Below are 21,524 nucleotides of genomic sequence, written 5' to 3'. Positions count from 1 at the left end.
GACCCAGATGCCTTTGCATGGTTATGCAAACACAATGGGTTTTGTGCTAGAAGTTAGATTCAAACGGTGGAAGGTTCTCTTTTTGATAGATAGAGGAGCTTTTAGAACTATGGCTGAGAGACTGCATCTCAAACCAAAGTATATTCTCACTAGTGCTAATGGCATTGGCTTAGTAGCCCCTGGAGAGAGCATGGAGTACCTGGCTGTCTAAATGAGGTAGAAAGTAATGGCAAGAAAGACATGGTTAAGGTAAAGAAGAGAAAGAAGTCAGCTGCTGAATGTATCTTGAGCAATTATTTGATTGCACTAGGTTAAGTACCACGACTAGAGGCCTTTATGACTTAGATAATGTCAGTTCAATACCCACAGCACTCGCTGCACATCAGTCTCAGGGGGAGACTGGGACATCACAGATTTATAGAGACCAGAGCAGGGTAGTTAGCAGATCAGGACAGTCACCTAGAAGGCACATGCAGTGGTGTCCATTGCCCCTGCTCCAAACAGAAGGGAGAATGAAGTGACCAAAAAAAACAGTTGTTGCAGCCTGAGTCGCTGTAAGAGATGCAGGAGTCATTAGCTGTTGAGGACCTACCTGGATGAATTCCACAAGGTACAAGTTGTGTGTCCTAGGTTTGTAAGACCTCAGAAGGAACAGGTCAGTAAAGGAGACATTGGAAGAAATTATGTTGGCTAGGATGATGGACTGCTTTAGAGTGAGACTGTGGATTGTGAGACATGTGCTATTGAGAGGCTAGTGGTTCCACTAGTGCACAGGAACTTCCTTTTGTCAGTGGATAACAAAGTATGTGCCCTTAGCAGGACACTTGGGCACAAGAAAGACCCAGGATAGGTTAGACTCCCTGTTCTTTTGGCTCGGGATGTGTAGACACTGAGGTTCTTTAGAACCTGTCACATTTGCGAATTGAGTGGAAACCAAAAGGTAACACCAATGCTCTGTTAGTGTCTCTACCATGTGAGGCGTTCTGTCTGAGAGGGTGTAATTAGGCATTGTTGCTCCATTACATTACCTTCCCCTCCCAATCAGGCAACAAGTACATCTTGGTTTGTGGTGATTAAAGTAGTACCAGGAGTAACTCTTTGCCCCTTTCGTGATGATGGAACCAGTTTGATTGTGTGTTTCTTTTACAGCAAAGATGTAGTCTTCCTCAGGATAGTAATTTAGTTATTTGATGCTGTTAGAGGAACAGGCAATGTTTTTCACTGAGTAGTAGCAAGTACACATGACTTGTCCATTGTAACTCACCCCCACACTTCCACATGCCGAGGTACAGCTCCCTTCTGAAGTGGAAACTGAAGGGTAGGTAAAAGGTTGTCAAGCCTGATTTGCATAAGACTGGGTCGAAACTGAGGTGACATGTGGGCAAAAGAACAATGGCTTTGAATGCTATCCTGAGCAACGTCCAGTGGTTGGAGTTATTGCAAGCATTCCTTGTAGGAAAGTACCATCTTGCCTGGCATGTTACCCCCATATTTCACTGTATATATGTTGTTTTAGTGTATGTGTCACTGGGACCCTGCCAGCCAGGGCCCCAGTGCTCATAAGTGTGCCCTGTATGTGTTCCCTGTGTGATCACTAACTGTCTCACTGAGGCCCTGCTAACCAGAACCTCAGTGGTTATGCTCTCTCTGCTTTCCAAATTGTCACTAACAGGCTAGTGACCAATTTCACCAATTCACATTGGCATACTGGAACACCCTTATAATTCCCTAGTATATGGTACTGAGGTACCCAGGGTATTGGGGTTCCAGGAGATCCCTATGGGCTGCAGCATTTATTTTGCCACCCATAGGGAGCTCTGACAATTCTTACACAGGCCTGCCACTGCAGCCTGCGTGAAATAATGTCCACGTTATTTCACAGCCATTTACCACTGCACATAAGTAACTTATAAGTCACCTATATGTCTAACCTTCACCTGGTGAAGTTTGGGTGCAAAGTTAGTGTGTGGGCACCCTGGCACTAGCCAAGGTGCCCCCACATCGTTCAGGGCAAATTCCCCAGACTTTGTGAGTGCGGGGACACCATTACACGTGTGCACTATACATAGGTCACTACCTATGCATAGCGTCACAATGGTAACTCCGAACATGGCCATGTAACATGTCTAAGATCAACAATTCCATGATCCCCCGAGTCTCTAGCACAGACCCGGGTACTACCAAACTGCCTTTTCCTGGGTTTCACTGCAGCTGCTGCTGCTGCTGCTGCCAACCCCTCAGACAGGTTTCTGCCCTCCTGGGGTCCAGCCAGGCCTGGCCCAGGAAGGCAGAACAAAGGACTTCCTCAGAGAGAGGGTGTTACACACTCTCCCTTTGGAAAAAGGTGTCAGGGCTTGGGAGGAGTAGCCTCCCCCAGCCTCTGGAAATGCTTTGATGGGCACAGATGGTGCCTATCTCTGCATAAGCCAGTCTACACCGTTTCAGGGATCCCCCAGCCCTGCTCTGGCGCGAAACTGGACAAAGGAAAGGGGAGTGACCACTCCCCTGACCTGCACCTCCCAGGGGAGGTGCCCAGAACTCCTCCAGCGTGCCCCAGACCTCTGCCATCTTGCTGGCACACTGGACTGCTCTGAGTGGCCAGGGCCAGCAGGTGACGTCAGAGACTCCTTCTGATAGGCTCTTACCTGTCTTACTAGCCTATCCTCCTTCCTAGGTAGCCAAACCTCCTTTTCTGGCTATTTAGAGTCTCTGCTCTGGGGAATTCTTCAGATACCGAATGCAAGAGCGCATCAAAGTTCCTCTGCATCTCCCTCTTCACCTTCTGCCAAAGGATCGACCGCTGTCTGCTCAGGACGCCTGCAAAACCGCAACAAAGTAGCAAAGACGACTACTGCAACCTTGTATCGCTTCATCCTGCCGGCTTTCTCGCCTGTTTCCTGGTGGTGCATGCTCTGGGGGTAGCCTCCTTCCTTTCTGCACCAGGAACTCTGAAGAAATCTCCCGTGGGTCGACAGAATCTTCCCCCTGCAACCTGCAGGCAACAAAAGACTGCATCACCGGTCCTCTGGGTCCCCTCTCAGCACGACGAGCGTGGTCCCTGGAACTCAGCAACTCTGTCCAAGTGACTCCCACAGTCCAGTGACTCTTCAGTCCAAGTTTGGTGGAGTTAAGTCCTTGCCTCCCCACGCTAGACTGCATTGCTGGGTACCGCATGATTTGCAGCTGCTCCGGCTCCTCTGCACTCTTCCAGGATTTCCTTCGTGCACAGCCAAGCCTGGGTCCCCGACACTCTAACCTGCAGTGCACAACCTTCTGATTCGTCCTCCGGCGTCGTGGGACTCCCTTTTGTGACTTCGGGTGGACTCCGGTTCACTCCTCTTCTAAGTGCCTGTTCCGGTACTTCTGCGGGTGATGCCTGCTTCTGTGAGGGCTCCCTGACTTGCTGGGCGCCCCCTCTGTCTCCTCATCCAAGTGGCGACATCCTGGTCCCTCCTGGGCCACAGCAGCATCCAAAAACCCTAACCGCGACCCTTGCAGCTAGCTGCGTGGGAACACCTCTGCAAGCTTCTTCACGACGTGGGACATCTATCCTCCAAAGGGGAAGTTCCTAGTCCTCTTCGTTCTTGCAGAAACCAAAGCTTCTTCCATCCGGTGGCAGCTTCTTTGTACCCTCAGCTGGCATTTCCTGGGCATCTGCCCACTCTCGACATTGCTGCGACTCTTGGACTTGGTCCCCTTGTTTCACAGGTACTCAGGTCCGGAAATCCACTGTTGTTGCTTTGCTGGTGTTGGTCTTCTTTGCAGAAACCCCCTATCACGACCTCTGTGCTCTCTGGGGGTTATAGGTGCACTTTACACCTACTTTTCAGGGTCTTGGGGTGGGGTATTTTTCTAACCCTCACTGTTTTCTTACAGTCCCAGTGACCCTCTACACGCTCACATAGGTTTGGGGTCCATTCGTAGTTCGCATTCCACTTTTGGAGTATATGGTTTGTGTTGCCCCTATACGTATGTGCTCCTGTTGCAATCTCCTGTAACTTTACATTGCTTGCATTACTTCCTTTTGCTATTACTGCATATTTTTGGTATTGTGTACATAGATCTTGTGTATATTTGGCATCCTCATACTGAGGGTACTCACTGAGATACTTTTTGCATATTGTCATAAAAATAAAGTACCTTTATTTTTATTATATCTGTGTATTGTGTTTTCTTATGATATTGTGCATATGACACCAGTGGTATAGTAGGAGCTTTGCATGTCTCCTAGTTCAGCCTAAGCTGCTCTGCTATAGCTACCTTCTATCAGCCTAGGCTGCTAGAAACACCTTGTCTACACTAATAAGGGATAACTGGACCTGGTACAGAGTGTAAGTACCCCTTGGTACCCACTACAAGCCAGGCCAGCCTCCTACATTCCTCCCATTACCTTTTGCGTTTTGTATGTCACGCCCTAAGCAGCTAACTGCCTGCCCATATGTGTGTACGGTGCTCCCTGTCCCACCGGAACCAAGCTGTATACAACTGAAGAGCCCCAATCAGGGCGAAACCAGTACACGGTTGCTTGTGATTTGGTACGGGGAGGACCTGGCCTGGCAGTTCCAGTGGGACTGTTCCGACTGGAGCAGTGTCAAAACTGATATACCTATGGATGCCTCCAAACTGAAGTGGCATAGTGGGCAAAAGAATGACGGGTTGGAATGCTACCCTGAGCGATTGCCAAAGGTTAGACCTACTGCAAGAATTTCTTGCATCACCTTTTGTGTGTCGGATACAAGTTTGTCACTACCTGTTTCCGGATGAGTGCCTTCCTGGTGTATTTCAAAGTCTCAATGGTGTTGACTTGTTCTTTGAAGTATTTCTCTGCTAGCGGCACCTCACGGCCTTGCTGCTAGATTTGTTGTTGATAAGACATCAAAGGCATTGAACCCTCTGTGGATAGTACAGTCTCTCTTTAGTTTTGTCTTGTTGTCTGAAAAGCATTTTTTTTTTCATGGAGGCTACAACCATTATGGTCTTTGCTTCGCTTAACAGTTTCACCATCTCATAGTCAGTATGTTGACCAAATAAGGCAGATCCTGAGAAGGTGAAATTCAGTATATTAGCTTAGCGCCTGGTTAAAGGGTTATCAACTGATTCAGAATGATCTAAGAAGGGAGACTCGATGACAGTAGCCTGTCACTGCAAGCCCCATTCACATCATCACTATGGCTACCCAACAGCCTGTGCTACTTCGAAATCAACATTGAAGGACAGTGCAAACCTGGTGTTTGTGGTCTCTGTGATGGCAATGGAGTGTGTTATTATTGATTGATGACTACTCGATCTCATGGGAAACTGCGATTTTGCTGCTCTAGAATGCCTCGAAGCTGGCAACTTAGAAAATCTGTGATGGCGCTGTTGTTGATGTAGATTCAACCACTGATGTCGATGGTTTATACTTGACCTCCTTTCTTTAATCTCACTCTGTGAAAACCTTTGGAAGGTACTGCATATTTTTCTGTTTGAGGATGCAAGGTTAAATGTCTTTTCAGCTTTTTTCTTCCTTTTCTTGGCTCTAATGTCTTCGACATTGCCTCTAAGCATGATGCTCTTTGAGTCTTTTAATGATCTATTAGATATATTTTGATAGAATTCACATTATTACACATCTGTGTAGATGACAGACATACCACACATACCTACAGTGGATCAGGGGCTGCTCTTCCATCCCACACGATAGTCACTTAAAAAATGTGACAACCCTTTGACAGGAAAACTCCTGTAAAATTAAAATGCAGTAAAAACAGGCTGGTCTGGTAGACGGGAAATGAAAACTTTGTTAGAAGCTGTAAAAAAAAAAAATGCTGAGGGAAAATTCTCTAGAAACAAGTGTGAAACATTCACATGTTCTTGGTGCCTTCTCACACAAGCTGAAAATAAGAGCTTGCTATGCGAGGCAACTGTAAGTACAATGCAACATGGGTACTTGAAACTCCTGATGCCTTTTAGGGACATGAGTTTATTTTATTTTCTATTTTCAAAGCTTTCCAAAATAAGCCTAGCAGGCTGCACTTTTCCCTCAATGTTACATTCTCAGCCTTTCATACTACAGTTTCTGCTATGCAGTCTTGCAATAGACTTTTCTGATGTTTGGTAGACCTTGTCTTGGGAAGGCTATTGAAGGGAGCTGCTTATCATATGGACAAATAGTCAATTTGCACCATGTGTAACAATTATGGACAAATATATGGAGACAAAGTATTCCTGGGTCCAAGCACACTGCTGAGAATTATTTTCCACTACCTCCTATGGCCATCAATGAAGATCTTACGATGCAGAACTTTTATTCAGTTCTGTATTTTCCATAGCTTTATCTACAAATTCAATATGTTTTCAGAAGTACTGCATCAAATCATGCTAATATGAAGCAGTTATAGCATCAATGCCAATGGCAAAAGAAAATATTTTTGATGAGCCATGTTATTCCAGCTTCTTTTAAAAACCAAGCATGCGTAGTGATTTATATACCTCTATGTAGAGATGACAAGACTTCTATTTGAGTCGTGTAGTAGAGACAGATTGCTTAACTAATAATTACAAAATGAATAGAAACGTTTTTAACTATTAACAATCCATCCATTAATATAGACATTTGATATTTACTTACCTTGTTGCTTCATCTAAAAGAAGGATCTTTGGATTCTGAGGAACATATATAAGATAGAAATGTTAATATATATGTGAATCAAAAGCCTTTTATTACATCACAACCTCAGATTACTTGCTGAAAGTGAATGTCTTGTAATTGAATTTGATATAGGCTTAACTAATATAACTAGAGACACAATTACTGTATCATACTGAATATTCAGATTGTCTCGACAAATGTGAATGCCTAAAATGCTGAATTTTATTATCACTTGTCTAGATTCTTGGTTTGGTGTTAGGGACAAGGATCGGAAAAAGCAAAGTAACTAGTGCCCATTTAAGTAATGCCGAAACTAAGCTGCTCTGACTAAAATCCCAATTCCAAATCAAGCTCCAACACACTGAACATAATTTAATGTATATTAATGACAAATTGCTTCCACACTGGAAGCTGTTCCTCATCTGTATAACTAGTGTTTGGACAACAAAGTACTCGTAAAGACGTGTACCCTAGCTCTGAGGGCCCAACCATACTGTTGTGTGGATCCCCAATGGTGATTTTTTGTCATAGGCAAACACAGATTATGCGTCTGTGCCAGGCTACTGTCTTCACCAGGAGTTAAGCTTTACCCTTCATCACTGGAGTGGGGCCTACAGACTCACTCACCTTTTTATAATGCCTGCTGCTGTACGCTTAACCCAGCCTTGCCCTACATCAAGTGGTTGTGGAGTGCTGCATAGCGCAGTGTAGCAGCTGCGTTAGTTGGATATGTGTCTGGGAAGGGTACAGTACAAGGATGGAGCAATACAGTACATGTGTGGTTAGTGCATGTGCTGGTTGTATGTATGACTGAGAGGAATACATTACATCAAAGGTGTAGGGCTATGCAGCGCACGCGCAGGGACCGCATGTGCTGGGTGTATGTACTTGTGTGAAGTACAATACATGAAGTGTTGCCCAGCCATAGTGAGTGTGTATGCTGGCAGTGCGTGTGTTTTGAAAAAATGCACTCTGGTTAAAGGCAGAAAACCTTCAGTGCTGAAGAGTGTGCGCACAGTGAGTGTGCGTACTAAAGGCATGTGTACATGTGAGGATACCATTCATAGAGGTATTAGTGCTGAAAAGAAAGTGTGTGGCATAATGAGTTTAAGCTAAGCTGAAAACCAAAAAACACTTTGCTTGCACTTCCCTGCTGGAGACAGCCCTCTACTCAGAGAAAACTTACAACACCTAACAGTTCTAACAAGCACTGCAAAATCAATAGGCCTTGCTAGTTTTTAAGAGAACACTGCTGTGCAATGGCCTAACTGAAGCCTGCATCTGGAAAGTGTCTACTTCTGATTTACAAGTTTAAAAATTTGCTGTTTAGAAATAGCATGGTCTAGTGGCTTTGGCCAATAGACAAAATTCCTTCTACCAAGCGTTCCCATTAATTTCCTAATAAAAATGGTACTGTACTTGTGCGGCTGGGCCTAGAGTCCACCACAAAAAAGACCCCAAAACACAACAGAGGGACATAAAAATTCGACAAAGCTTGATATGTACAGGACATTCTGAGTAAGAAAATGCAGTGGGGTTTACATAAATCACCTACCCTGGACTCCATTGGGTGCCTAATTTATACAAAGGCCTACGTTTAGGAGGCTTTCCTAAGTGGCAGCCGAGGCCCAGCCTAAACAGACCTGGTGCCCACATTGCTAATATGGGTGAATTTTGATGGTGAAAATTGCATGTCCCCATATTATGTTTTGGGGTCTTTCCTTTCAGGGTTGAAAAGCCCACCCACACAAGTGTGGTACTGTATTGATTGGGAAAAGTGTGGGAACACAGAATAGTAGAATATTTGTTAGTAGCAACTGAATTTCAATCTATTTTGACCTTCCAAAAGAATACAGGTGTGCAAGAAAGAACACATTTTACAAGCTAAGAGTTCTACAAATCTCCACTATTCCTAAACTCAGTATCTTAGACACTTTAAAAAATGCACAGAATGTCTTCCTAACCAATTTTCATCTATTAGATTTTACCTTACGAATTAAAGCATAGTCGGTACACACTGAGAAATCTTTACAAACTGCAGCTCAATTGTTTCCTTTGCGTAATGCATGTATGTTTCTACATTACTATTTCTATATTTGCTTCACCTTATTTTTGATGTCTTGGTTTTGCATTATTGCAGTTTTTTTGGTGAACCATGAGTGACCTACACAAATGTCCCCTTGTTATGAGGTGGGAGGAGGTGGGGTGATGAATGTGGCAATACAATGGTGTGCAAGTGCAGGTTAAAGAGCTATGGGAGTGAGATTACTGGAGATGTTGATAAGGTGGATGCAGAAGACAGTGTAAAGGGAGAGACGCACAGGTGCAGGGAAAGAGGGAGGTGTGCAAGAGAGGATGAAAGATAGCTGCAGGAGCAATGGGAGAGGGGTTGAAAAGGAACAACAGTAAAGCAGTAGCATCGGATACAGCAGGAGCAATGGAATTAAGTAAAGAGCAGGTGAAGCTGATGAGGCAAAATGAAGATGCATATGAGAGAATGAAACAGCACCTACAGGCAAATGGGAGGGCACATGACATGCGCTCCCTTGGTGAATTATATGTACGCATGCAGGGAAGGAACGGAAAAAGTTACCCTGTAAGCATCTGTTTGTGGCATGTAGCATTGTAGACTCACATGCTGGGCATACTCTTACCATCTTGTGTAGGTCATGGACATGTGCAAGTTGTTTTTCTTCAAAGAATTCTTTTAGAGTCACAAGGTACTGTGACATTGCTTGCAATGCGCAAGGTCATCGGCTTCACTATTAGATTGTTTTCTGCTTGGCGGGTGAAAAAGGAGCTGGAGCAAAGTGATACAGGAGAGAAAAAGGTAGAGAGATGACTGTGCAAGATAAGTAAGAAAGAATGCTAAAAGCAACAGCCAGAGGCATCAGGGAAGGAGGGTGGGTGCATGTGAATCTACAGTGCTGCGTGCTAAAGATGCTTACAGAATAAGTAACCTTTCCTATTCAAAGCATGTGTGGCTGTAGATACACATGCTGTGCATAGACAGTAAAGCAGAACTCCCATAAGAAGTGGCTAGCTAGTGGGTATTGTAGAAGACTGAAAAAGTGTACGAAGTACAGCCTGGCCCACACTGACTTGTTGGCTGGCTATCACATCTACAAAGTAGTGTTTAGTGAAAGTATGTGGGTAAACCAAGCAGCTGCTTCACAAATGTCTGCACTAGGATTGTTCCCAAAGCAAGCCATTGCGGACCCTTTCCTCCAAGCAGAGTGGGCTCTAGGAGGAGCTGGTAAATCCCTTGTAGCTTTTGGGTAACAGGTTTGAATGCATTTAACTCTCCATCTGGCTATGCCTGATTTTGTTAAGGTCTTCCGCTTCCTTAGGTCAGAAAAAGCAACAAACAGTAGTTGAGCTTTTCTGAAGGGCTTCGTTCTATCCACATAGTTCATTAAGGCTTGATTAACATCTAAGGTACGAAGAGCCCTTTCTGTAACTGAGTCAGGGTAAGGAAAGAAGGATGATAGTTCTATAGAGTGGTTGAAGTGGAAAGAAAAGACCACCTTAGGAAGAAATTTAAGGTTAGTGCAAAGGACGACCCTTTATTTAAGAACTTGAAAGAAAGGTTCTGTCAAAGTACAGGCTTAGAGTTCACTGACATGTCTCAATGATGTAGTAGCTACCAGGAAAGCTACTTTCCAAGAGTGAAACTATAGTTGACATAACTGAAAGGGCTCAAAGGTGGGTCCCACAAGTCTTGTAAGGACGATGTTAAGCTTCCACACCGGGGCTGGAGGAGTGACTCTTAAGTCCTTCCATAAAAGCTTTAATGACTGGAATCCTAAAGAGGGAGACATGTTATCTATTTTGGAGATAAGTAGCAACAGCGGCCAAGTGTAGCCTAATGACGGGGAAGGCTAGACTACATGTTTGGAGATGTAGTAGGTAACAAAAAATGTTCTGAACGCTGGCTGCTAAGGAGTCAATCTGGAATGAAAAGCAGTAGCATTTGACATTTGGCGACATAGCAAGCATGGATAGTGGTCCTGTGTGCTTCTTTTAGAACACTCATACATTCAAGAGGTAGACTGATATAACCAACTCTGAGACTTCAGGAGCCAGATCACAAAGTTGTGAGTCCTGGGGTTGTGGTGTCTGATTTCTCCATGGTTCTGTGTGAGAAAGTTGGCCTGCTCAGAGCCACTTGTGCAGAACTACTGACAGCTCTATGAAAGTGGTGAGCCAGAGTCGCCTGGCCCAAGCGAGAGCCACTGGGATGATGGTAAGGGAGGTTTACCAGTTTCAGAACTACAAACAAGAGGAGGAGAGGTAGAAAAGGGTAGGCAAATATCGCTGACCAGTTCATCATAGTGCATTTCCCATGGGCTGTGGGTGCGGTAATCTGGAGGTGAAGTTTGGGCATTTTGTGTATTGTGTAGTGGTAAAAAAGTCCACGTCTAGAAGCCCCCAGCACTGAAAGTTCTGAAGGAGGACTATGGGGTGAATTTCCCACTTGTGAACTTGTTGGTGCATCCTGCTGAGGAGGTTGGCAAAGTTGTTGTCCACCCCCTGAAGGTACTCCGCCAGCAGATCCTGTGGTGCAGAGTCCAGCGCCAGATGGACTGAGCTAGCTGAGAAAGCTGGGGGAAGCGAGTGCCTCCCTACTTCTATATGAAATACATAGCTGCCATTTTGTCTTAACCCTGTGGAACTGGGTTAAGAAATGGCTGCTCCTGCAACAAATTGTTGGTGTTCCACCACAGCAGAGAGCGATGAGTGCAGTGGCTCATCAACACTAGATCTTCCCAAAGACCTTCTGCCTGAAACCTTTGTAGAGCTAAACATTCCTGCAGCAGGCGCATTTGTAACTCTGCATGGTGTACTTTGGTGACACAGGAGGTCATCATGTTGAGGATGCCCATGATTTTTGAGATCATGATCTGGCTGAAAAAAACGCAGAAACGCATGAAAGGACAGGACTCTTGCTGGACTGGGATATACGTTGACGACCTCTGCATTGAGGATGGCTCCCCAATATGGTTGAATTTAAAGGGGTTGGAGATAGGACTTCACAGTGTTGATGGTAAAACCCAGTTTGTGAAGCAGGTTTATATTGGCTTAAGTGTTTACAGAACCCTGCTCCTGCAATGCACTCTTTACCAGCCAATCATCCAGGTATGGGAATACATGTATGCCCGTTCTTCACAGGGGCGCGGATGCTACAGCAAGGTATTTTGTAAAAACTTGAGATGAACTGATGACCTTGAAGGGGAGTTCTTTGAACTGGTAGGGTTTGCCACGTACCACAAAAAGGAGTAGCAGGGATGCACTGGATGAATTGGGATGCTGAAGTAAGCTTCAGGATGTATTTGTTCAGGGGCCTGAGATTCAGACTGGGCTTGCAAGACCCATTCTTCTTGGGAATAAGGAAGCATAAGGAATATACCCCCAAACCCTGTAGATGTTGTGGTACAGGCTGCATAAGCTTCTTTGAGAAGGAGTGATTGAACCTCTTTCCAAAGCAGGCGTTGATGTTTCGGGAAGAGGACTTTTGCGGGGTGGTATGTTAGGTGGTGTTGAAATGAGCTACAGACAGTAACTGTGCTGAACGATGTCTAGCACCCACTGGTCTGCAGTGCCGTGTTGCTGAGAACATCTGATGTCATCTGCCAACAGGTGTAGTGTGTCAATGGAGGGAAGAGTGGCATTTCATTGCTCGGCTGGGACGGCTACTTAGGGGGATCCACCTTTGCCTCTACCTTTGGCGCTATTCCCATAGAAAGTAGTCTTTTGTGAAGGTTTGTTGGGCTGACTGAGGATGGGAAAACATGGAGGCTTCGGGAGAGGTGGCAGGCCGATAGAGTTGGCAATACACCAATGATTGGCAGACTGTGTTGAGGCACACTTGATAGCAGTGTCTATGCCTTGTACATTTGCCTGTTTATAGTCAGTAAGCATCAATAGACAATTGGGAGAGAGTTGGCCTACAAAGTAGATGGGAACTGCAGGGGATGTCTTGTATTTTTGTATCGCCTGAAGGGTGATAACTCACGCCTTAACTGGCACCTTGAAAATACCAGATGTTTGAGCATCCCTTCCAACATGGGAAGGTGCTGCATGGAACGGTGGCCAGAGGAGAATTTCAAAGAGGAAATCCTCTCCGAACAGCTCCTTGTGCATTTCTATTTATGAGATGCTGCAGCCCTACCCAAGACCTAGTAGTAGGGGTTGGAGCCACATCATAGGAATCCCATGGGTCTCCTTGTGGGGGTATGTTGTATGGTTCCCTCCCGCCATGTTCTTCCAAGGTCAGAATGTAGTGACCTCCTTAGGGGTGTATGAAAGTGAGTCAGTCAGAGAAGGAGATGGGGGATGGTGGGGCTGGAAGCCTGGGTGGTGTGATGCAGGGAAGAGGCAAGCAGGCTCAGGAAAAGCAATGGCAGCTTTGTTGTGCTTCTTCTGCTGTTTGGGTGGTAGGGAAGGCTCCAGAGCTCAGACAATGAACTGTCTCTTTAAGGGGCGAGTCCCTGACAATGGAGGCTGTGTAAGAATTCGGCCCATTTGGGGATGGATGAAAATCTGCCTCTAGCAATTGTCAAGTTCATCCTGCAATTTCTGGAGTACCAGTTCTGCAGGCTCCATGGCCAATCTTCTCATTGTTACTGTATATTTTCGGCGCTGGCAATTTCTGATCCGACGACCGAGCCAGTAGTGGTAGGCGCCAAGCAAGTAAGATTCAAGATTTTCATCGGTGTTGAGCCAAAACTGAGTGTATGGGTCTGAAGTCAAGGGTCAGTGCTATGTCTGGAAGGCAGTGATGGACCAGTATTCTGTCTAAGTGGGACCACTGTGGCTAAACGCCCCATGTGGAGTGGAAGCTCGGAGCGGTGTCAAGAGGAATGAGGGCTGTACTCATGACCTGTTGAGACGGCGGGAGGCATTTGTTTTCAAGATTGGACCCAAAAGTGTCTTCAGGAAGGAAGGCCGCCCTCAGAGGGACAGACTAAAAACCTGGTGGAGACTGGCCTGGGAGCATTTTGCGCGACACAGATGTCACTATTGAATAGGTATCAGTTCCACCATAGGTGAGGCATAGTGAGAGCGGAGCTTGTGGAAAGGGAAAGAGACTATGGGTGAGAACCCACCAGGGGCAGAGGTTGAAAGGAGATCCGCCCCAGGGGACCCAATACAAGAGGTGAGGACAAACAAATACAATATAGATGGAGGGAGAGGAACCATGAAGGCCAAAATGAACGCCACAATGACATTAATCTGGAGCACGGAAACATATGCCTGAACCCGATGGTGGGAAGAAACCAATCTGACAATGGAGCCGATGACCATGTGCATTGCAAGAGATGGAGTTGCCGTGACCTGAGAAGAATTATTTGAAGAAAAACAACTAGGACACATTCAGGCCCAACACTAGATGGCAGGAGTATGCACAGCATGGCTATCTACAGCCACACATGCCTCGAACAGTATTTAGTTAAAGCCATTAAATTAGGAGCAGGCAGATGAAACAGACAAGGAAACCACTGAATGATGAGCAAAGGGCAAAAATCAAAGCCCCCTTTAAGTATATGCTGAAGTATTATTAACAATAGGCCACTCAACATATGGCCAAACCTAGCTGTAGAGAGATCTAAACATGCCAAGACTCGCTCCCACATCACATCACAAGCACAAAACACTGCCTTTAAACAGACCCTCCAGGACTCTGAGGCTTGCAAAAAAACATATATATATTGCTTAATTGGCAGTTTTGCAAAAACTTGCTATTTTTACAAAAGTGCCAGCGAAATTCAAAGAAAGCTCCTCTTTGTATGAAATCAGCGCTCACTGCTGGTCCAATACAATGAGGGTCAGCAGGCAGGTGAAGTCCTTGTTTATTTACTCCTCTCCTGCAAGCCTGCTTTTTGCATTCTTCTGTAGAACGTCTGGAGGACTGCCCGACTCTACTACTTACCACCAGAGAGCCTTTGGGGTAAAAGTTAATACAGATTAGGGCCATCACCCATGTGTTAAGGGGGCAAAAATAATAAAAACAATCCCACCATCCATAGAGCAAGTGACAGACTCTTGAGGCAAAGTGTAATGCAAATCGGGCACACAGAGGACCCAGGGGAGCACCAACAAAAAGTGTTAATTGGGCCCTGCTCACCCCTGCCACTGATAGCACAACACGCTCCTCCACCACCTGCTGCCCTTGGGCCGGTCCATTGCAGGCACCAGTCACCTCTTACTCACCCAACCCCCCAATGCCTCTTTGGCCCAAATTTAAGTTGGGCACCATAGCTGGCCCAATGATTACCACCCACCCAAACTGCCAGTGCCCTCTCCTCAGTCCCACTCAAAAGTAAGTTGGGCCTACCCCTGGCTCGGTCACTTCCACCCACCCTAAGCACCACTGCCCCCTCTACCACCCAAAAATAAGGTGGGTCCACAGATGGCATGGCCACTTCCACCCATCCAAAGCGCAAGTGCACCCTTCACCATGCAAATGCAGGTAAGGCCCCCTGCAAACAGGACCTGTGGTGGGCCCCATTACTCTTTCCATCCTGCTCCCCCTCACCAGTATTTTGGTAGAGGGGTGCCAGTGGCAACGGGGCTGAGTGCAGTGGTTTCAGAATGTGAAGGAAGGGTGTAGAGGCTGTTGATTAGAGGTGGGGGCAGCAGTACGTTAAGAACCAGTATGTTGGGGAAAGTGGCAGGGTAGAAGGCTAGTGTTTAGGTGAAAGCAAGCAGGGTAGAGGTGTAGTGTTTAGGGATTGGAGGCAGAGTAAGGACAGTTTTAGGGGGTCTGGGTAAGGGGTAGTATTTCCGGAGTAGGGTGGCAGGGAAAAGGGGTAAGGTTTAGTGGGAAAAGAGGGTGACAGTGATTTGATGGCAGAGTCAGTGATACATATTTATATAAAAATATATATTTTTCACTGAAAAAAACAAAAATAACAGGGCCGTTATAGTTAGGAAACAGATTAAAAAAAAAAAAAAAGAGAGAAATTCACCGAAAAAAAAAAAAAGGGTGCAGGGACGTTATAGTTAGGAAGTACAAGTTACTTACCTTCAGTAGCGATATATCTGGTAGAGACATTCTAGTTTTAGATTCTTTACCTTTGAATTTCCCAGGCATCAGACTAGATTCAGAGATTTTTCTGCGAGCAGTACCTCTGCGCACTGTAGTTGGCGTCGTGCTCGCAGTGATGACGTCTTATATAGGCCTCACCCCGGCACGCTGATGTCAGTTTCTTTTCACAACTTTCCACGCCAGTAGTGCGGAGCCATGAAGAACACAGAGTGGTGCGCCAAAGCTAGGGCCCTTAAGGGAAAGTTCCTGTCCCTAGAAATCAGCTCGAGGTGTGGGGAGGATGGGCGGGTCCGGTAAGGAATCTGCAACTAGAATATGTCTCTACCAGATTTAGCATTACTCGAGACTTCTAGTTGCAGATTCCTTACCTCTGAATAGATACCTGATCAATACCATCCCCGGTGGGGGGCTGCGAACCAAGATCACACCAAGAAGTCCTCTAGGACAGAACGCCAAAGTAGCCATCCCTTCGGACCCAATTGTCCAGGCAGTAGTGTTTGGTAAAAGTGTGCAGAGATGCCCACATCGCTGCCTGACGGATGTCCAGGACTGGAACGCCCGTGCTAGCACTGTGGTAGCAGCAGTAGCTCTGGTGGCGTGAGCGCGCAAACCTTGGGGAGGTTGCTTTTTAGACAGAGCGTAGCACATTTTGATGTACCCATCGTCAAATGGTCCTCTTCTGCACCGCCTTCCCCTTCTTTGCACCCACATATCCCACCAAGAGTTGACCGTCCACCCGGAAGTCTTTGGTACGATCAAGATAGAATGCTAATGCTCTTTCTGGGTGCAAACGGTGGAGTCTCTCCTCTTCATGAGAGGGATGTGTGGGTGCATAAAAGGTAGGCAAGGTGATGGACTGTCCAACATGGAAGGGTGTCACTACCTTAAGTAGAAAAGATGCCCTCGTGTGAAGCACCACTTTGTCAGGATGTATGGCCAGAAAAGGTGGCTTAGATGACAGAGCCTGGAGTTCACTTACTCTGCAGGCAGAAGTAATAGCAACTAAAAAGACAGTCTTGATAGGTAAGAGCTGTAAAGGACAGTTGTGAAGCAGTTCAAACGGGTTACACAAAGTATGTTAAGACCAGGTTGAGATCCTACAGGGGCATGGTGAATGGGATAGGAGGGAAGAGATGTGTGAGGCATTTAAGAAACCTCCCAACTATAGGAGATTTAAATGAGGAAAGCTGATCTTGTAACCTCAAGAAAGCAGAGATAGCAGAAAGATATCCCTTAAGAGTGCCCAGGGTGGGAAGGGCTTGAGAAAGAGGAGCAGATAGAGGATTGACAGATTTGTCAATGAACCATGCCATAAATTTCTTGTTACGAAAGGTGTATACAGTTTTGGTTGAGGGACGCCTGGCTGCCAAGATAATGTCACAGACTTCGGATGGCAGGCCAAAAGACGTCAACTGTCACCGCTCAATCTCCACGCATTAAGCCGCAGAGTTGACAGGTTTGGGTGGAGGACCCTGTAGGAAAGTACCATCTTGCCTGGCATGTTACACCCATTTTTACATGTATGTCAGTTTGTTTTTGCCTGTCTCACTGGGATCCTGCTAGCCAGGACCCCAGTGCTCATAGTTTGTGGCCTGAATGTGTGTATCTGTGGAGTGACTAACTGTGTCACTGAGGCTCTGCTAATCAGAACCTCAGTGCTTATGCTCTCTCTGCCTTTAAAATTGTCACTATAGGCTAGTGACCATTTTCACCAATTCTAAGAGGCACACTGGAACACCCTTATAATTCCCTAAAATATGGTACCTATGTACCCAGTGTATTGGTATTCCAGGAGATCCCTATAGGCTGCAGCATTTCTTTTGCCACCCGTAGGGAGCTCAGACAAATCTTACACAGGACTGCCACTGCAGCCTGAGAGAAATAATGCACACGTTATTTCACAGCCATTTTACACTGCACTTAAGTATAAATGTATATAAGTCACCTATATGTCTAACCCTCAATTAGGGAAGGTTAGGTGCAAAGTTACTAAGTGTGAGTGCACCCTGGCACTAGCCATGGTCCCCCACATAGTTCAGGTCAACTTCCCCGGACTTTCTGAGTGCGGGGACACCATTACACACGTGCACTACATATAGGTCAATACCTATATGTAGCTTCACAATGGTAACTCCGCATATGGCCATGTAACATGTCTAAGATCAAGGAATTGTCCCCCCTTGCCAAATCTGGTATTGGAGTGCCAATCCCATGCATCCCCGGGGCTCCACTATGGACCCCGGGTACTGCCAAACCAGCTCTCTGGGGTTTTCTCTGCAGCTACCGCTGCTGCCAACCCACAGACAGGCTTCTGCCCTTCTGGGGTCTGGGCAGCCCAGTCCCAGAAAGACAGAACAGAGAATTTCCTCAGAGAGGGTGTTACACCCTCTCCCTTTGGAAATAGGTGTTAATGGCTGGGGATGAGTAGCCACCCCCAGCCTCTGGAAATGCTTTGAAGGGCACAGAGGGTGCCCTCCTTGCATAAGCCAGACTACACCGGTTCAGGGAACCCCCAGTCCCTGCTCTGGCGCAAAACTGGACAAAGGAAAGGGGAGTGACCACTCCCCTATCCATCACCACCCTAGGGGTGGTGCCAGAGCTCCTCCAGTGTGCCCCAGCCCTCTGCCATCTTGAATCCAGAGGTGTGAGGACACAATGGAGGCCCCTGAGTGGCCAGTGCCAGCAGAGTACGTCAGAGACCCCTCCTGATAGGTGCTTACCTCCCTAGGTGGCCAATCCTCCTCTGAGGGCTATTTAGGGTCTCTCTTGTGGGCTTTTCCTCAGATAACGACTTGCAAGAATTCACCAGAGTTCCTGTGCCTCTCCCTCTTCAACTTCTGCCAAGGATCGACCGCTGACTGCTCCAGGACGCCTACAAAACTGCAACAAAGTAGCAAGAAGACTACCAGCGCCACTGTAGCGCATAATCCTGCCGACTTTCTCGACTGTTTTCTGGTGGTGCATGCTCTGAGGGCTAACGGCCATCTCCAGCCTCCTCCTGCAGAAAAGGCACATGGGGGCGCAAGGCAAGGTTGTGCAACATACACCATGCCACGATGATCTGGCAGACCTTCTTGGGTGAGTAGCACAGAGATCTACCTGTTAGATTTAGGCACCGAAACCTGGCCTTCAGGAGGCCGAAGGTCCTCTCTATAATCCGTCTTGTTCGCCCATGTGTCTCATTGTAACATTCCTCTGCCCTTGTCCTGGCATTCCTCACAGGGGTCAGTAGCCATGAGAGGTTGCGGTAACCAGAGTCACCTGCAAATATCGAGGGACAACTGTTAGCCACACACTCACCCTTAGGGCCCACAACATACCCATACACCAACACCTACAGGGTGGGAACCAGGGCTCACCTATTAGCCACATCCGGTGCCTCTGGAGCTGGGCCATCACATTAGGAATGCTAATATTCCTCAGGATAAAGACATAATGCACAGAGCCAGGATACTTGGCAGTGACGTGGGAAATGCACTGGTCTACCAGGCACACCATCTGGACATTCATGGAGTGAAAACTCTTTCGATTTCTGAATATCTGTTCATTTCACCATGGGGTGGGGTGGGGGAGTGGGGGGTTGGGGGAACGACACAAATGCAATATGTGGTCCATATGTTGCCCCAATGATGTTGGGGATATGTCCCATTGCATAGAAGTCAGCTTTTACTGTGGCCAAATCCTCCACCTAGGGGAAAACTATGCAGCTGCACATGTGTTTAATCAGGGCAGCCAACCCTCTGGTCAGCACAATTGAGAACACTGGCTGTGACTTTCCTGCTGCCAAGCCCACTGTCACTTGGAAAGAACCAGTTGCCTGGAAATGGAGTACTGATAGGACTCGCACAAGAGGGAGGATCCCAGTGGGGTAACGGATAGCAGATATTAGGTCAGGCTCCAATTGGGCACACAGCTCAGTGATTGTGGGCCTGCCAAGTCTATAGGTGATGATAATGTGCCAGTCCTCCATTGTGGCCAAGTCCATCAGGGGTCTGTCTCCATCTCCTATTCATCCGCAGTGGTTGCAATCTATGGGGCAAAAGAGTGAGCAGCTGGTCATTATAACCACTACAGTTCAATGCATGTTGTGACTAACATTATTTTGGTGGGATATGTCCAAAATGGATATTTGTGTACTGTGACGCAGTTAGGATCCAGGGCCTGCAACCCCCCCTGAAATGGCGTCCGCCTGTCCTGTACGGAGGGACAGGTGGAAATGAGGTAATTCTGCTGACGTTGTGTGCTGTTGCGGGAGGCGGTCGAGAACTGCCGTGCAACTTCTCACTGGTTGTCATTGGGCCTTATGGGGTACAGTGGCGAATGGTGATGTACGCCGGCGGTGACGGTATGCAGTGCCGCGGACATGACCACCCTTTTCTATCTGTTCACTCACTTACTACCTGACCTTCAACAGAAGAGGATCTACAATGCATGTGCTGCTGTGACCTTTGTCTGGGACCGACCATGGCTTGTGCCACTGGGGAAAGGGCCCCTGCCTTCACCTCAGCGGTGTTGGAGCGACTGGTAGATGGGGTCCTACACCAGTACCGACTGCTCTATGGGCCTCCAGACCAACAGGTGAGTACACCGTGAGTACGATGCATGGGGCGTGAATGCATGGAGTACTGTGTGTGAAGGCCTCAGGTGGGAGGTGGGGGAGTTGGGGATGGGCCCTGAGCAGCGTGCAGCATGTATGCTGGACCATGTCTGTGCTAATGGGGATGGGAAGGGGCATGGTGGGCCATAAGTGTAACAGCCAGGACGGTCGGACTAATACCTTTTCCTGTGTCTATTTCCCTGCAGGTCAGCACCCATCAAAAGAAGGGTATATGGTGTGCCATCGTCAAGGACGTGCGGACCCTGGGGGTCTACAGCAGGCAGAGCACCCACTGTCGCAAACGGTGGGGGTACCTGAGACGCTGGGCATGGAAAACAGCAGAGGCCCAGCTGGGGGTGGTCTCCCAACGAGGAAAGGTTGCCCGTCGAACCCGGACTCCCCTGACGGCCCGCATACTGCTGGATTACAGCATCAACAAGGGGGTGAGTACAGTGCCCTATATCACAACTTACGCCTAGTGGGGTGGGATGCGGGTGGGGGGTGGGCCCTGTGGGTGCCCCTAGGCCAGGCCTGAAATTGCAGAGTAGGTCCCACGTTGGGGAGGGTTCTGATGTGAAAGTCCTCCAATCAAGCTAGTAGGCATCCACTACTGGGCAGTGGTCTGTGGGTCTCAGGTATGCTGTAATTTGCGTTAGGTGTCCCTATCCATGAGCTGGTGACTAGCACTGTGATTGGTAGTGCATTGCCTAATGCGTAGGGCTGTTCCCTGTGTGTGAGTGTGTTGTGTATGCCAACAGTGGTGTTGGTGCCGCCATTGACCAAGTGTATCCTTTGTCTCTTACCCCCCTTTTTGTTTTGTCACCCTGTCCTTATGTGCATAAACTTCATCTGGCGGAGGAGCAGATGCACCCGCGACAGAGGGAGCTGCATCCCACAGGACCCAGGAGGCCGAATCCACCGACGGTGACGGCACCAGTGGGATAGAGGGTGAGGGGAGCACCATGGCGGAGACTGGAGGTGACAGTTTGGACACAGCTACCTCCTCCGATGGGAGCTCCCTGGTGGTGGCAGACACCTTTGTGCCCACCCCAGGTACTGGTACAGCCGCCATCCCCGTACCAGCACCACCCTCAGGGAGTTTCCTGTGCCCGCTCACCCAGGAAGGTGGGCACCTCCTTCGCCCCAGGCACCTCAGGCCCTGCCCCAGTTAGCCCTGCTACCCTGAGTGAGGAGGCTATTGACCTCCTGTGATCCATCTCTGTTGGGTAGTCAACCCTTGTGAA

General features: G+C 47.4%; 1 protein-coding gene across 2 annotated transcripts in view; it reads right to left on the bottom strand.

Moving 5' to 3' along the window:
- ABCB10 (ATP binding cassette subfamily B member 10) overlaps positions 1-21,524 on the bottom strand; it is a 1,288,341-nt gene that overhangs the window by 147,342 nt on the left and 1,119,475 nt on the right. Inside the window, exon 12 of one of the 2 annotated variants that reach the window (XM_069234944.1) lies at positions 6,611-6,645. The exons of the other annotated variant lie outside the window; for it this stretch is intronic. Coding sequence (XP_069091045.1) covers positions 6,611-6,645 — 35 coding nt within the window. The remainder of the gene's footprint in view (positions 1-6,610; positions 6,646-21,524) is intronic. 2 annotated transcript variants of the gene reach the window in all.

Source organism: Pleurodeles waltl, chromosome 5 (assembly GCF_031143425.1).
Source record: "Pleurodeles waltl isolate 20211129_DDA chromosome 5, aPleWal1.hap1.20221129, whole genome shotgun sequence".
In the NCBI taxonomy this organism is placed as follows: Eukaryota; Metazoa; Chordata; class Amphibia; order Caudata; family Salamandridae; genus Pleurodeles; species Pleurodeles waltl.
Note: the sequence above shows the minus strand (reverse complement) of the source record. Positions and strands in the feature narration are given on the sequence as shown.